Consider the following 14,480-nt stretch of genomic DNA (forward strand, 5'->3'; position numbering starts at 1 on the left):
TTTTCCATGACATATTTGCATACAGTTATCAATTTCATACGTACTCCACACGTAGTTCTTCTCCCCTTAGACTCCCCCCTTTCCAGTCTGTTAATGATAGTGTTTGTGTATACTTGCATGTATTACATGTATCATGAATGCACATTCTTGATGTGTGTGTGTGTGGTGACTTTGACTGATTTGACTGTAAGATGGGTGTTTATGGGGTGCACTGTTGTCAGGTGCTGTGCTGAACTGTGTCCATCTTGTGCTTTATCTGGAATAATTGATAGATACATACAAATTGTGCATCCTGCATTGCTGTAATTGCTTCCTGTAGTATGCTGCCTGGAGAATGCCACTTTTCAAGCCCCTTGAGGGTTTTTAGGTAATTCTCCTTCACATTCTGTGCCAGTTATGTATTGTATCGTTTAATTTTTCATATGTGTAAAGAATCAATCAAATAATACATATAACGCAGCCAAGGTGAGGAGTGTGTCCGTTTTGTGAACCTCGGAATTGCATTTCTGCTCTTCGCAGATGATGTGGTTTTGTTGGCTTCATCAGAACATGACCTCCAGCGCACACTGGGGCGGTTTGCAGCCGAGTGTGAAATGGCCGGGATGAGAGTCAGCACCTCCAAGTCTGAGGCCATGGTTCTCTACTGGAACATGGTGGATTGCTCCCTCCAGGTTGGGGAGGGAGTCGGGGTCTTGTTCATGAGTGAGGGTAGGATGGAGCGGGGGATTGACAGGCGGATTGGTGCAGCATCAGCAGTAATGCGGACGTTGTACTGGACCGTTGAGGTGAAGAGGGAGCTGAGCCAGAAGGCAAAGCTCTCAATTTACAAGTCAGTCTTGGTCCCAGCCCTCACCTATGGTCATGAGCTTTGGATAGTGACCGAAAGGGTGAGATCGCAGATGCAAGCGACTGAAATGAGTTTCCTCCGTAGGGTGTCTGGGCTCAGCCTTAGAGATAGGGTGAGGAGCTCGGACATCTGGTGGGAGCTCGGAGTAGAGCCACTGCTCCTTCACATCGAAAGGAGCCAGTTGAGGTGGTTCGGGCATCTGATTAGGATGCCTCCTCGGCACCTTCCTTTGGAGGTTTTCCAGGCACGTCCAACTGGGAGGAGACCCCGGGGTAGACCCAGAACTCGCTGGAGGGACTACATGTCCGATCTGGCCTGGGAAGGCCTTGGGATCCCCCAGCAGGAGCTGCAGGGCGTTGCTGGGGAGAGGGGCGTCTGGAGTGCCCTACTTAACTTGCTGCCACCATGACCCCACCCCGGAGAAGTGGCTGATGATGAATGAATGAATGTAATAGTAATAATACATTTTTAAAAATAGCGCTTTTCTAGTACTCAAAGTCGCTTTACAACAAATGGAATGTAATGCTTACTAGCAGCCCGAGAAGAATAAGGCTTGGGTGCAAGACAGAGGAAGGAACAAAATACAATAAATGAGAGCATGAAAAGAAAAATTAGCTCTGCTGCTACCTAATGAATTAAAATAGAGTAAAAAGTATAGGGGCGCCCGGGCGGCGTGGCGGTCTATTCCATTGCCTACCAACACGGGGATCCCGGTAAGAATCCCTGTGTTACCTCTGGCTTGGTTGGGTGTCCCTATAGACACAATTGGCCGTGTCTGTGGGTGGGAAGCCAGGTGTGGGTATGTGTCCTGGTTGCTGCACTAGCGCCTCCTCTGGTCGGTCGGGGTGCCTGTTCGGAGGGGCTGGGGGGAATAGCATGGTCCTCCCATGCGCTACATCCCCCTGGCGAAACTCCTCACTGTCAGGTGAAAAGAAGCGGCTGGTGACTCCACATGTATGGGAGGAGGCATGTGGTAGTCTGCAGCCCTCCCCGGATAAGCAGAGGGGGTGGAGAAACGACCGGGACGGCTTGGAAGAGTGGGGTAAATTGGGGAGAAAAGGGGGGGGGTATAACATTAAAATTATCATAAAGACGGTGGAAAATAAAGGCAAGGATTGAAAAATGTAAAAATTGTCAAGCCTTTCAGTCTTGGTGTCCCTTTTCCTTTGATTTCTTCAAAACCCTCCGATCTCTAATTCAACGTCAGCATATCGCCTGATCCTCGCCTCCTCGTCACAGTCTCATCTGAAACACTCCCATTTGCTCCCTTTTTCCCCATACCCTGACTCATAGGTCTGCATTTGCATTGTGGTTCTCATTTCTTGTGAAACCGCCTTTCCCCAGGCATATTTCCGAGGAATGCTTTTATTTTCTGAAATCATCCAACACCTCTTCCTGTAAGCTCACTTCTCTTTCACTCGAAATACTTCTCATCCATTCCAGTCCGCATAGGAACATTGCTCAAACGCTACGTTCTCAAAAACTTTTTTATTTTGCTGGATGTCATGGAAGAAACCAAGCCCTAAACACTTCTTGCCCACGTCCAAATCAGAGTTGAGCAATAAAAGAATCAAAACACAAAAACCATGACAGGTCATGTCGGGCAATCAGAAGAGAAAAATTAGAAATTTCACAGCAAGTGTGTATGTGTGAGAGAGAGAGAGAGAGAGAGAGAGAGAGAGAGAGAGAGAGAGAGAGAGAGAGAGAGAGAGAGAGAGAGAGAGAGAGAGAGAGAGAGAGAGAGAGAGAGGAGAATGCAGCAGCATACTGGATGACGTAAACCACCCACTCGAAATAAAAAGTACATTTTGGAAGAACAAGACGCGAGAAATGGGTGGGGGGCATCCAGTAAACGGAGAGGGGGGGGGGTGACTGGTTTGGGCATTCTTGCCATGTTCAAGAAACCAAAGCGCATGGCAAGGTGAAGCTTGTCAGAGGATCCTGGTGACCGGGCAGTGTTCGACCTGGTCGAGGAAGAGAGTCTGAAACATGTGGTTGTAGAAGGAGGGATGGTACAGGCAGGCCCGGGCACAGTCTGGACTGAAGTTCACCTCCAGAATCTGAGGCTTCATGACCCGCTCACCTGACCAGGATCAGAAATAACACAATTTAGGTAAATAAAATGTAATTAGGAGGAATTGTGCTTTGGTGGCACTTCGACAAAACAAGGGATGTGTGGATTTAAAACCCTGTCCAACTTCATTCCCTGTCAGATAAAATCATCTATTTATCAGTGAGTGTCTTGTTTCCGGGATATAAAGAGAAATGTAAATGCCAGCCAGAAAAATCACTGGGCTATTACCTTACAGGACACAATGGTGGCCAACAAGACTACGTTTAGGACACTGGTGTACTATGGCAGGCCAATCTAACATTTAAACACAAGAGGGACCTCAAATTATAAATATCGACAAGTTATAATTCTGATTAAGATATACACTGATGAGCAAAAACATTGTGACCACTCACAGGTGAACCATATAATGTTGACCATCTCCAAACAAGGGCACATGTCAAGGTCTTGGTAGATTAGTTGGTAGATGAACAACGAGTTCTCGTAGTCATCGTGTTGGATGCAGGAGAAATGGGCATGAGTAAAGACCAGAGCAAGTTTGACAAGGGCCAAATTGTTATGGCCAGATGATTGGGTCACAGCATCTCTGAAACAGCAAGGCTTGTGGGGTGCTCCCAGTCAGTAGTGGTGAATACTTACTGACAGTGGTTTGAGGAGGGACAAACCACAAACTGGCAACAGGGTGTTGGGCACCCAAGGCTCATCGATACGCGAGGGCAACGAAGGCTATTCCGTCTGGTCCGAACCAACCGAAGGTCTACTGTGGCACAAGTCACAGAACATTTTAGGGAGGAATGTGTCACAACACACAGTGCATCACACCCTGCAGTGTATGGGGCTGCATACCGGTCAGAGTGCCCATGATGACCCTTGCCCACCGCTGAAAGTGCCTACAATGGGCATGTGAGCATCGGAACTGGACCATGGAGCAGTAAAAGAAGGTTGTCTGGCCTGATGAGTCCAATTTTCTTTTAGATCACGTGGCTGGCCATGTATGTGTGTGCCATTTACCTGGGGAAGTGATGGCAACAGGATGCACTGTGGGAAGACTACAAGCCAGTGGATGGAGTGTGACACTCTGAACAACGTTCTGCTGGGACACCATGGGTCCAGCCATTCATGTGGATGCCAATTTGACACGTACCACCTATCTAAACACTGTTGCAGACCAGGTACACCCCTTCATGGCAATGGGATTCCCCGATGGCAGTGGCCTCTTTCAGCAGGATAATGCACCCCCCCCCACACCACACTGCACAGATTGCTCGGGAATGGTTTGAAGAACATGATGAAGTGTTTAAGGTATTGTCCTGGCCTCCAAATTCTCCACATCTCGATCCAACTGAGCATCTGTGGGATGTGCTGGACTGACAAATCCGATCCATGGCAGATCCACGTTGCGAAACTTATGGGACTTGAAGGATCCGCTGCTAATGTTTTGCTGCCAGATACCACAGGACATCTTCAAGGATCTTGCAGAGTCCATGCCTCAGTGGGGTTGGCGCTGTTTTGGCGGCACACGGAGGACCAACAGCATATTAGGGAGGTGGTCATAATGTTTTGGCTTGTCAGTGTAACTAATCTGATATATTCGCTGCACCATTGCACTTTATCGCCTCTTATTTTGCCTGTATAAGTCAATCCTTGTGTATATATCTGAAGACTGTTGTGTTGTCCACGAAACCAGAGTCAAATTCCATGTATGTGCAAACCTACATGACCAATAAACTTGATTCTGATTCTGCTAACTTAAGGAATAACCAAACCCAGACAATTTTAGTGAGTTTGCTTGAATCTACAGGTGAAAAAACATGCTAAGCATTGAGAGACAGAAACAGAACCAGCGCTAACATTCGTCAATGGCAGTGTCAATGTTGGTTCTTTGGCAAACCTACATATGTTATCATCTGCAGCTGTGTTTATCCTGCTATGCAAACATCCTAGAGTACCAAGACCAGCCTTTTTTTTAACCTTTACATGGTTTCTAGATGTAGATGTCAGCAAACTCACTATACAGTGAGCGCCACAATTCATGGGACAGTGGCACATTTTTTGTCATTTTGGTTCCGTGCGCTATCACTTCGAGTTTGAAAGGGGCCTGGCGGCCTGTCCAGGGTGTCTCACCGCCTGCCGCCCAATGACTGCTGGGATAGGCTCCAGCATCCCTGTGACCCTGAGAGCAGGATAAGCGGTTTGGATAATGGATGGATGGATGGATGGACGATGACAGTGAGGTTGAAGTGCAGACTATCAAGCTTTCATTTGAAGGTCTTTTCATCCATATCAGATGAGCCATTTAGAAATGACAGCAACTTTTCTACATGGTCCCCCTGTTTTAAGGTACTACAAGTATTTGTTGAGTTGGCTTCACAGATGTGTTTCATTTGGTAGGTGTATTCATTTGTGTCATTAGTGAATACAGAAGAGAACTGCTGATTTCTAGTCTTGATTCTAGACTTTGTAATTGCCTTTGGTGTGACAACATGAGGAAGACAGCAGTGTCGAGGCATGTTAAACTGGCCATCATAAGGCTCTCTCATCTGTCATCGTCAGCTGCTCCTCTGGGGTCGGTTCACGGTGGCAGCAAGCTAAGTAGGGCACTCCAGACGTCCCTGTCCCCAGCAACACCCTCCAGCTCCTCCTGGGGGATCCCAAGGTGTTCCCAGGCCAGACTGGACATGTAGTCCCTCCAGCGAGTTCTGGGTGCACCCCGGGGTCTCCTCCCAGTTGGTCGTCCTGGACCTGTCTGCAATGCCGGAAGTCGGCACGCCCCGGTCCCTGCCTTTGCCTGCTGCCCAGGCTGCATTGTACCCTACCCAGTGCTCCTCCCCGCGGGTGGTGGGCTCAGAAATGAAAATCACTCAATCGGGAACACTGCAAAAACCCTGGGCATGCCCAAGTCATCAGTTTGGTTTATCATTAATGAGAAGGAAAAAAAAAACAATTGGTGAACTCAATTATGTCAAAAGACCTGGTAGAGCGATGAAGACTACTGTAGTGGATGACCAGAGAATACTCTCTATGGTGAAGAAACCCCCCCCTGACAACAGCCCAACCGATCAAACACACTCTCCTAGATGCGGGTGTAGCTGTGATAAAGTCTACCATACGTAGACGACTACGCCAGCAGGACTACAGAGGTACGCTACAAGATGCAAACCACTGATACACCTGAAGAACAGAAAGGCGAGAGTAGAGTTTTATGAAGAACACCTAAAAGAGGTCCAGGAGTTCTGGAACACAGTCTTGTGGACAGATGAGACAAAGATTAACATGTACCAGAGTGATGGAAAGAGGAAAGTGTGGCGAAAAGAAGGAAATGCCCATGATCTCAAGCATACCACCTCATCCATGAAACATGGTGGAGGAGGTGTTATGGCTTGGGCCTGTATGGCGGCCAGGGGAACGGGCCCACTTGTCTTCATCGATGATGTGACTGCAGACAGAAGTAGAGCAATGAATTCTGAAGTCTACAGAAATATTCTATCCGCTCAGATAAAACCAAAAAGTGGAAAATCCTTGACTGGGCAAGTCAATCAGCGGATCTGAATCCAACTGAACATGCATTTTACATGCTGAAGAGGAGACTGAGGACAAAAAGTCTCCGAAACAAGCAGGAACTGAAGATGGCTGCAGTACAGGCCTGGCACAGCATCACCAGGGAAGACCCCCAGCATCTGGTGACGTCTACGCGGCGCAGACTTCAAGCAGTCATTGCATGCAAAACATATGCAACCAAATATGAAAAGTGATTAATTTACTGCACATGATGTTAAACTGTCCGATACTTTTGATGCCCAAATATGGGGAGGGGGGGGTATGTACAAAAGGTTCTAGAATTTCTAAACGGTTTATCTGATATGGATGAAAAGACCCTCAAATTAAAGCTGGTAGTCTGCACTTCAACCTCACTGTCATCGTATCCTTTCAAACTCAGAGTGCTGGAGCACAGAACCAAAAAAACAAAAAAACGTGTCACCGTCCAGTGAATTACGGTGCTTACTCTATGTTCAAGGGTTTAGCTACTCTTAACAAAACTGACTGATTATAATTTTGATGATATATTTCAAGCAAACACCAATAATCTATATGTTGCCATTTGATACCTAAAGTTAAATTACAACCAGCTAAAATGAAATCCAGATTTGTACATTTTCTTCAAAACGGCAGTTCTAGATCAGTGTGATTTAATGCTGCCTGTACCTTCACAGCTTTGTGCTGCTGCTGATGACTGACTATGTGCTTTCTGCTGGGACTCACCGTTTTGGCCTGTACCCCATTTCAGCATGAGGTCAACCGCATAGATGGCCCGAGAAGATGGGTAAGGCCAGATACCGTATGGAGCCGGTCGGGAAGAGGCTACTTGGAAGAGCTCCCCAAATGCCTTAAACAACTCCTCCTTTGGAGCAAAAAAAAAAAAAAAATTGGGAGAAGACAAAAAAAGAAGATAGTCAGAGTTGGGGGTGGGGTGAGGAGATAGATGAAGGTGAGAAGATAGACGACAAAAAAAGATGAAGGAAAAGAGCAAGTGAAAAGCGAAGGATAACCCTAGCAAGAATTGTTCAGAACAAAGTGCATGAGCGGTTTCAGGGAGAGAAACCAGAATCGAGCTTGAACTCACCTCCACCTCCTTCCATGGATACTGTGGGTACTGGCCCTCAAACATTGGGATGAACTGATCGTAGTGGACCTTGAAGCAAACAACTCGTCAGGACATGTCAAATCCAAACAAATTTCAATCTCAAAGATAACGCTTCACGTCGATTCAGTAAATTCCTGGTGTTAAAGCCTGGTGCTTTCCGCACGACAAGATTTCTAGCCAGCGAATTCAACAACCAAAACCGTGCACCTTTAGGAACTGCTCCCCAAAGTGGGCAAATTTGAAAATCCCAGCCTCATGTTGTCATGTGGACAGCAAAAACGGAGCTTTTCCAAAACGCTGGCTTGACTGTCATGTGATTGGTGGAAAGCTGCCGGCCCGAGTGGCCTCCACACACCCAATAAACGAGACGTCTTTCTGTTTTTCTGGCGTTTCAAGGTGGATGGAGAACATCCCCAAAACTATCTGTACACGCTAGTGTGGACGGAAAACGTTCAACCCGTTGTTTGGACATCGGCGGACTAATATGGACACAGTCTAACAGACAAGCCAGATGTCAGACCAGTAAGGGAAGGCGGCAGAAAGAAAGGGGAAAGGGAAAAAGGAGGTGGTAAGACAGGGAAGCAAAGTAGAGGAGATTTTCTAGAGGAGTTAAGAAACCACAGTTTAGAGTTTGATTGAGGGAGTTTTAAGAGACAGCATGTTGCTTCCAAAAACGTCACGCATACGATTCGTGAGAAACTGTCGGAGGTACCAAAAAAAGGAAAGAAATGAATGTCCGAAATATGCACCTTAAACCTCATATGTATGACCACGCAGCTTCCCAAGTCTAGGTTATGGAAAAGCCAGTCAGGTTTTGCCACCTCGGGACTTCTTCTACTACTCGGGGTTGAACGGACGTGATAAGTTTTCCTTTATTAGTAATTACACTGACTCTATCATCGTTACCATTAACAAGTACCCACGCGACTGATTACCTGTTTGAGCTCCACGCCTTCTGTATAGTTCATCACGGTGAAGTGCTTCTGGTAATCATCAAAATGGTCCAGGGAGAACGGTCTGGCTCAGAAAGAGAGAGCAAGAGAAGATAGGGGATGAAACAAAGCATTCACCCTTCTGGAAAAATACATGTAGGCCATGACACCGTGGCTGTTGAACTGCAACTTAGCAAACACTCGTACGGTCATGTTAACACAGGGCGTCCGGGTAGTGTAGCCCTCTATTCTGTGGCCTACCAACACGGGGATCGCCGGTTCAAATCCTCGTGTTACCTCCGGCTTGGTCGGGCGTCCCTACAGACACAGTTGACCGTGTCTGTGGGTGGGAAGCCGGATGTGGGTATGTGTCCTGGTCGCTGCACTAGCGCCTCCTCTGGTCGGTCGGGGCGCCTGTTTGGGGGGAGGGGGGACTGGGGGGAATAGCGTGATCCTCCCACGCGCTACATCCCCCAGGTGAAACTCCTCACTGTCCGGTGAAAAGAAGCGGCTGGCGACTCCACGTGTACCGGAGGAGGCATGTGGTAGTCTGCAGCCCTCCCCGGATCAGCAGAGGGGGCGGAGCAGAGACCGGGACGGCTCGGAGAGTGGGGTAATTGGCCGGATACAATTGGGGAGAAAAAAAGGGGGGAGGGGGAATCGAGAAAAAGAGAGTGGGGTGAGATGTTTGGCTGCAGAGGACATGGGATGACCGTGAGTTCTGTCTGACTGCTGAGGTTGTATGCAGTGTGTTGGTGTAAATCTGATGCATGTCAGTCGGCTGACAGCTGACAGACAGCCCTCAGTTATCCTGCGTGAGGTAAGATGGTCCCCAGCATGCATATATCCACTGTCATAACTTCACCCATCCATCCATTATCCGAACCGCTTATCCTGCTCTCGGGGTCGCGGGGATGCTGGAGCCTATCCCAGCAGTCATTGGGCGGCAGGGGGGGGGGGGGGGGGAGATCCTGGCCAGGCCGCCAGGCCATAACAGGGCCCACACACACACACACACACACACACACATTCACACCTAGGGACAATTTAATACGGCCGAGTCACCTGACCTACATGTCTTTGGACTGTGGGAGGAAACCCACACAGACACGGGGAGAACATGCAAACTCCACACAGAGGACGACCCCCAAGGTCGGACTACCCCGGGGCTCGAACCCAGGACCTTCTTGCTGTGAGGCGACCGCGCTAACCACTGCGCCACCGTGCCGCCATTAATTTCATTTGATGTTTTATTTGGGCGATGTGTTGTTGATTAAAAGTGATCACGAGGGGGGGGATTGTGAAGGTCATTTTTCTGTCTTGTAATCATATACGTACGTTTGCTAACTTTTAATCTTTGGCCCTGTATGATCTACACTGTTTAACCTCAGTTTATATTGCTCAGACAGACGCTTAAAGCTCAGGTGTCGCAGAACAAACGTAGGGCTCTGGAGGTTGTCTGCTCATATGAACTGATAAAGGTCTACAGCTAACTGTTCGCTGATAGCAGGGGAATTGTGTGGGAAGCTCGTTGGAGCGTAACAATGTCGGAAGGAACGTCCTTGGAGCGCTGCGAGCTGGAAGATAAGGACGAGAGGACGCCTGACATAGTATGAACTGTTATCCATTAGCATGACAGTCCAGCAATAAGGACGCGCTACGTCTTCCAACCAGGATTAGGGAGACACTCCGGGTACATACCGTCGTGATCTTGACGATAAGCGTGTTAGGCTTGCAAGGTATAAACGGAGTGTGCTCTGAGACCAGGGCATGCACGAGTGCCTATGCTTTGTGTGTCTGTTCATGAACATACTGAAGAGTGACAACGGTCCAAAGACATGTAGGTCAGCTGAACCGGCGTTACTAACTTGTCCCTAGGTATCAATGTGTGTGTGTGTGTGTGGGCACTGTGTGATGGCCTGCCGGCCTGTCCAGGGTGTCTCTCCGCCTGCGGCCCAATGACTGCTGGGATAGGCTCCAGTGTCCCCGCGACCCCGAGAGCAGGATGAGCGGTTCAGATGATGGATGGATGGAATACGGTAAGAGTGTAGCCTGTTTGGAGGAAGTGGCTCCTCGTCATTGCTGGACCGTCATCCCAGTGGATAACAGAACTTGCTTAAAGAGCTGATAGGTCAGGTCTCCCCTCGTCCTGATCTTCCAGCTCGTGATTCTCCAGGGCCGTTCCTTCAGACATCGTTACGCTCAAATGAGCTTCCCATACTATCAGCTGTTAGCTGCTATCAGCTAACAGTTAACTACCACCACTACTATTACTACTACTTTCAGCTGCCCCCGTTAGGGGGCGCCACAGCGGATCATCTGTCTCCATCTCTTCCTGTCCTCTGCATCTTCCTCTGTCACACCAGCCACCTGCATGTCCTCCCTCATCACATCCATAAATCTCCTCTTTGGCCTTCCTCTTCTCCTCTTCCCTGGCAGCTCCATATTCAGCATCCTTCTCCCAATATACCCAGCATCTCTCCTCCACACATGTCCAAACCATCTCAATCTTGCCTCTCTTGCTTTGTCCCCAAACTGTCCCTCTAATATACTCGTTCCTAATCCTGTCCTTCTTCGTTACTCCCAATGAAAATCTTATCATCTTCATCTCTGCCACCTCCAGCTCCACCTCCTGTCTTTTCATCACTGCCACTGTCTCCAAACCATATAACATAGCTGGTCTCACTACCATCTTGTAAACCTTCCCTTTAACTCTTGCTGGTACCATTCTGTCACACATCACTCCTGACACTCTTCTCCACCCACTCCACCCTGCCTGCACTCTCTTCTTCACCTCTCTTCTGCACTCCCCATTACTTTGGACAGTATCAGCTAACAGGTAACTATAGTTCAGTATTAGTTCATAGGAGAAAACGCTTTATCACACTACCTTTGTTCTGCTACACATGAGCTTTAAACACCAATCCAGTCAATACATATGAAAGTTAAACATATAGTATAGATCATACAGGGTCAAAGAGTAAATGTAAGCACACACCATATATGGTTACATGGCAGACAGACTGCCTTCACGACCTCTTGGCAGACTCCCTGACCAGTTTTCTCATCAATTTTGGAGGGACGTCCTGTTCTTGGTAACGTCACTATTGTGCCAGATTTTCTCCACTTGTTCATGATTGTCTTCACTGTGTATATATATATATATATATATATATCAAACGTCTCCATGGTAACTGTGGCCAATGATAACTACACAGGTATAGGAGGGGGACGGTGGGTGTGTGAGCTTTGATTGACAGGTAAACTGGAAAGGTGGGGGAAAGATGAAAGGGGGAGGGTGGGTCAAGTGACGGGCAGCAACGGATCTCAAAACTGTGTGTGTGGGGGCACCCAGGTGGCGTGGCGGTCTATTCCGTTGCCTACCAATACAGGGATCGCCAGTTCAAATCCCCTTGTTACCTCCGGCTTGGTCTGGCATCCCTACAGACACAATTGGCCGTGTCTGCAAGTGGGAAGCCGGATGTGGGTATGTGTCCAGGTCACTGCACTAGCGCCTCCTCTGGTCGGTCGGAGCGTCTGTTCGGGGGGAAGGGGGGAATAGTGTGATCCTTCCACTCGCTACGTCCCCCTGGTGAAACTCCTCACTGTCAGGTGAAAAGAAGCGGCTGGTGACTCCACATGTGTTGGAGGAGGCATGTGGTAGTCTGCAGCCCTCCCCCAGATCAGCAGAGGGGGTGGAGCAGCGACCGGGACGGCTCAGAAGAGTGGGGTAATTGGCCGGGTACAATCAGGGAGAAAAACGGGGAATAATCCAGAAGAAAAACAAAATTGTGTGAATGTGTGTGTGTGTGTGTGTGTGTGTGTGTGTGTGTGCGTGTGTGTGTGTGTGTGTGTGCGCTAACCTGTTGGCAAAGCGTAGCCAGAACACATCATAGGCATAGAGGCGCAGAGGCTGGACAGAGCGAAGCATCAGCATGTAGCGGATGTCGAACTTCACCAACCCCACTTCCTCCCTTTGGAACAGCACTGGATCCTCAAGGTACTTGCACACCACCTGGAAAACACACACACAATAAGGTGGTGACTGGTCTGAGGGGGAGGCGGGTGGGCTGCAGGACAGTGTGTTTGGTTGAGTACGAGCTATGTCACAACTGAACTATGAAGAAATCTAATGCCCCTTTTCCACTATATGGTACCAGCTCGGCTCAGCTTGACTCACCCTGTTTTCGTTTTCCGTTACTGGAAAGTACCGGTATTTTGGTAACTGTTACCACTGTTCTGGTACCACCTTTGTCGAGGTTCCAAAAAAAACTGGAGCGGGTACCAAAGTCAATGCAGACATCTGATTGGTCATGGTCATGGAAAATGACACAGAAGCGAGTCCAGTCCAGTCCGGTCCAGTCCAGTTGAGCAGAGTTGAGCCGGTACCACGTAGTGGAAAAGGGGCATAAATGATGATGAAAGATCTGAGGTACCTTTGGGAGTGTGCATGATCTTTCATGAGTGTGTGTGTGTGTGTGTGTCATTCCAAAGCCTCCAGGTCTTGATGGCTCTTGTGTAACGAGGGGAAGGGTAGTGGGTATCGTCTCTTAAAAACCACATCTTAAAATGCATTTGTATTTGCAAGCTTTTCATATTTTTTGGTTTTAATCTTTATTACATCAGAATTCATTTTTTGGGGGGGATTTTTCTCCCAATTGTACTTGCCCAATTACCCCACTCTTCCGAGCCGTCCCAGTCGCTGCTCCACCCTCTCCGCCAATCCGGGGAGGGCTGCAGACTACCACATGCCTCCTCCGATACATGTGGGGTCACCAGCCGCTTCTTTTCCCCTGACAGTGAGGAGTTTCCCCTGACAGTGAGGAGTTTCACCAACAATTAGGAGGCCTCCAGCCTCCTAATTGTTCAGTCCGTTTTAATTTTGTATTTCAATCGTTTTACCCGACTGTTTAGCAGCTTTGTAAGAACTTTGTAAGATCGGTGCTACGGTTTTGAAAAGAGCTGTATGTGAAGTGGTACACCATACTTACTACAGTAAGACTCGGTTGTCTAAGATCAATGACGGTGTATCACCGGCATGTGATGGGTGTCAGCGATCCCCTGCAAACCTCATACAGGTTTTTCTTTGCCCATCCCTACATAATTACACTGGACAGAGGTTTTCAATACCCTATCAGAGACATTCATTCATTCATCTTCAGCCGCTTCTCCGGAGTGGCAGCAAGTTAAGTAGGGCACTCCAGACCTCCCTCTCCCCAGCAACGCCCTCCAGCTCCTCCTGGGGGATCCCAAGGAGTTCTCAGGCTAGATTGGACATGCAGTCCCTCCAGCGAGTTCTGGGTCTACCCCGGAGTCTCTTCCCAGTTGGATGTGCTCAGAAAACCTCCAAAGGAAGGCGCCTAGGAGGTATCCTAATCAGATGCCCGAACCACCTCAACTGGCTCCTTTTGATGCGAAGGAGCAGCGGCTCTACTCAGAGCTCCCTCCGGATGTCCGAGCTCCTCACCCTATCTCTAAGGCTGAGCCCAGACTCTCTACAGAGGAAACTCATTTCAGTCGCTTGTATCTGCGATCTCACCCTTTCGGTCACTAGCCAAAGCTCATGACCATAGGTGAGGGTTGGAACAAAGATTTTCTGGTAAATTGAGAGCTTTGCCTTCTGGCTCAGCTTCCTCTTCACCACAATTGTCCGGTACAATGTCCACATTACTGTTGATGCTGCACCAATCTGCCTGTCAATCTCCCGCTCCATCCTAACCTCACTTGTGACCAACACCCCAAGATACTTGAACTCCTTCACTTGAGGCAGCAACTCATCCCCAACTCGGAAGGAGCAATCCACCATTTTCCAGTAGAGAACCATGGCCTCAGACTTGGAGGGGCTGACTCTCTCTCCCTATCAAAGATAATTGGGGGGAAAAATAGAACCAAATGCTCTCAGTGTTTTGTTTGGGGTGTACCCCCCCCCCCCATCACCTTCCCTCTGTAAATCCAAAAAAGAAGTTTTAGCTTTTGTCCCCCTAC

General features: G+C 48.5%; 1 protein-coding gene across 1 annotated transcript in view; it reads right to left on the bottom strand.

Annotated features, from left to right (window-relative positions):
• Positions 1–2,551: 2,551 nt before the first annotated feature.
• The window catches only part of ttll12 (tubulin tyrosine ligase-like family, member 12), a 34,760-nt gene continuing 22,831 nt past the window's right edge, over positions 2,552–14,480 (bottom strand). The window contains exons 10-14 of the mRNA XM_056277629.1: positions 12,359–12,510; positions 8,499–8,580; positions 7,543–7,611; positions 7,182–7,320; positions 2,552–2,930 (exon numbers count right to left, since the gene is read on the bottom strand). Of these exons, the coding sequence (XP_056133604.1) occupies positions 2,779–2,930; positions 7,182–7,320; positions 7,543–7,611; positions 8,499–8,580; positions 12,359–12,510 (594 nt within the window). The 3' untranslated portion in view covers positions 2,552–2,778. The remainder of the gene's footprint in view (positions 2,931–7,181; positions 7,321–7,542; positions 7,612–8,498; positions 8,581–12,358; positions 12,511–14,480) is intronic.

The sequence above is a fragment of the Lampris incognitus genome, chromosome 3 (assembly GCF_029633865.1).
Source record: "Lampris incognitus isolate fLamInc1 chromosome 3, fLamInc1.hap2, whole genome shotgun sequence".
Taxonomy (NCBI): Eukaryota; Metazoa; Chordata; class Actinopteri; order Lampriformes; family Lampridae; genus Lampris; species Lampris incognitus.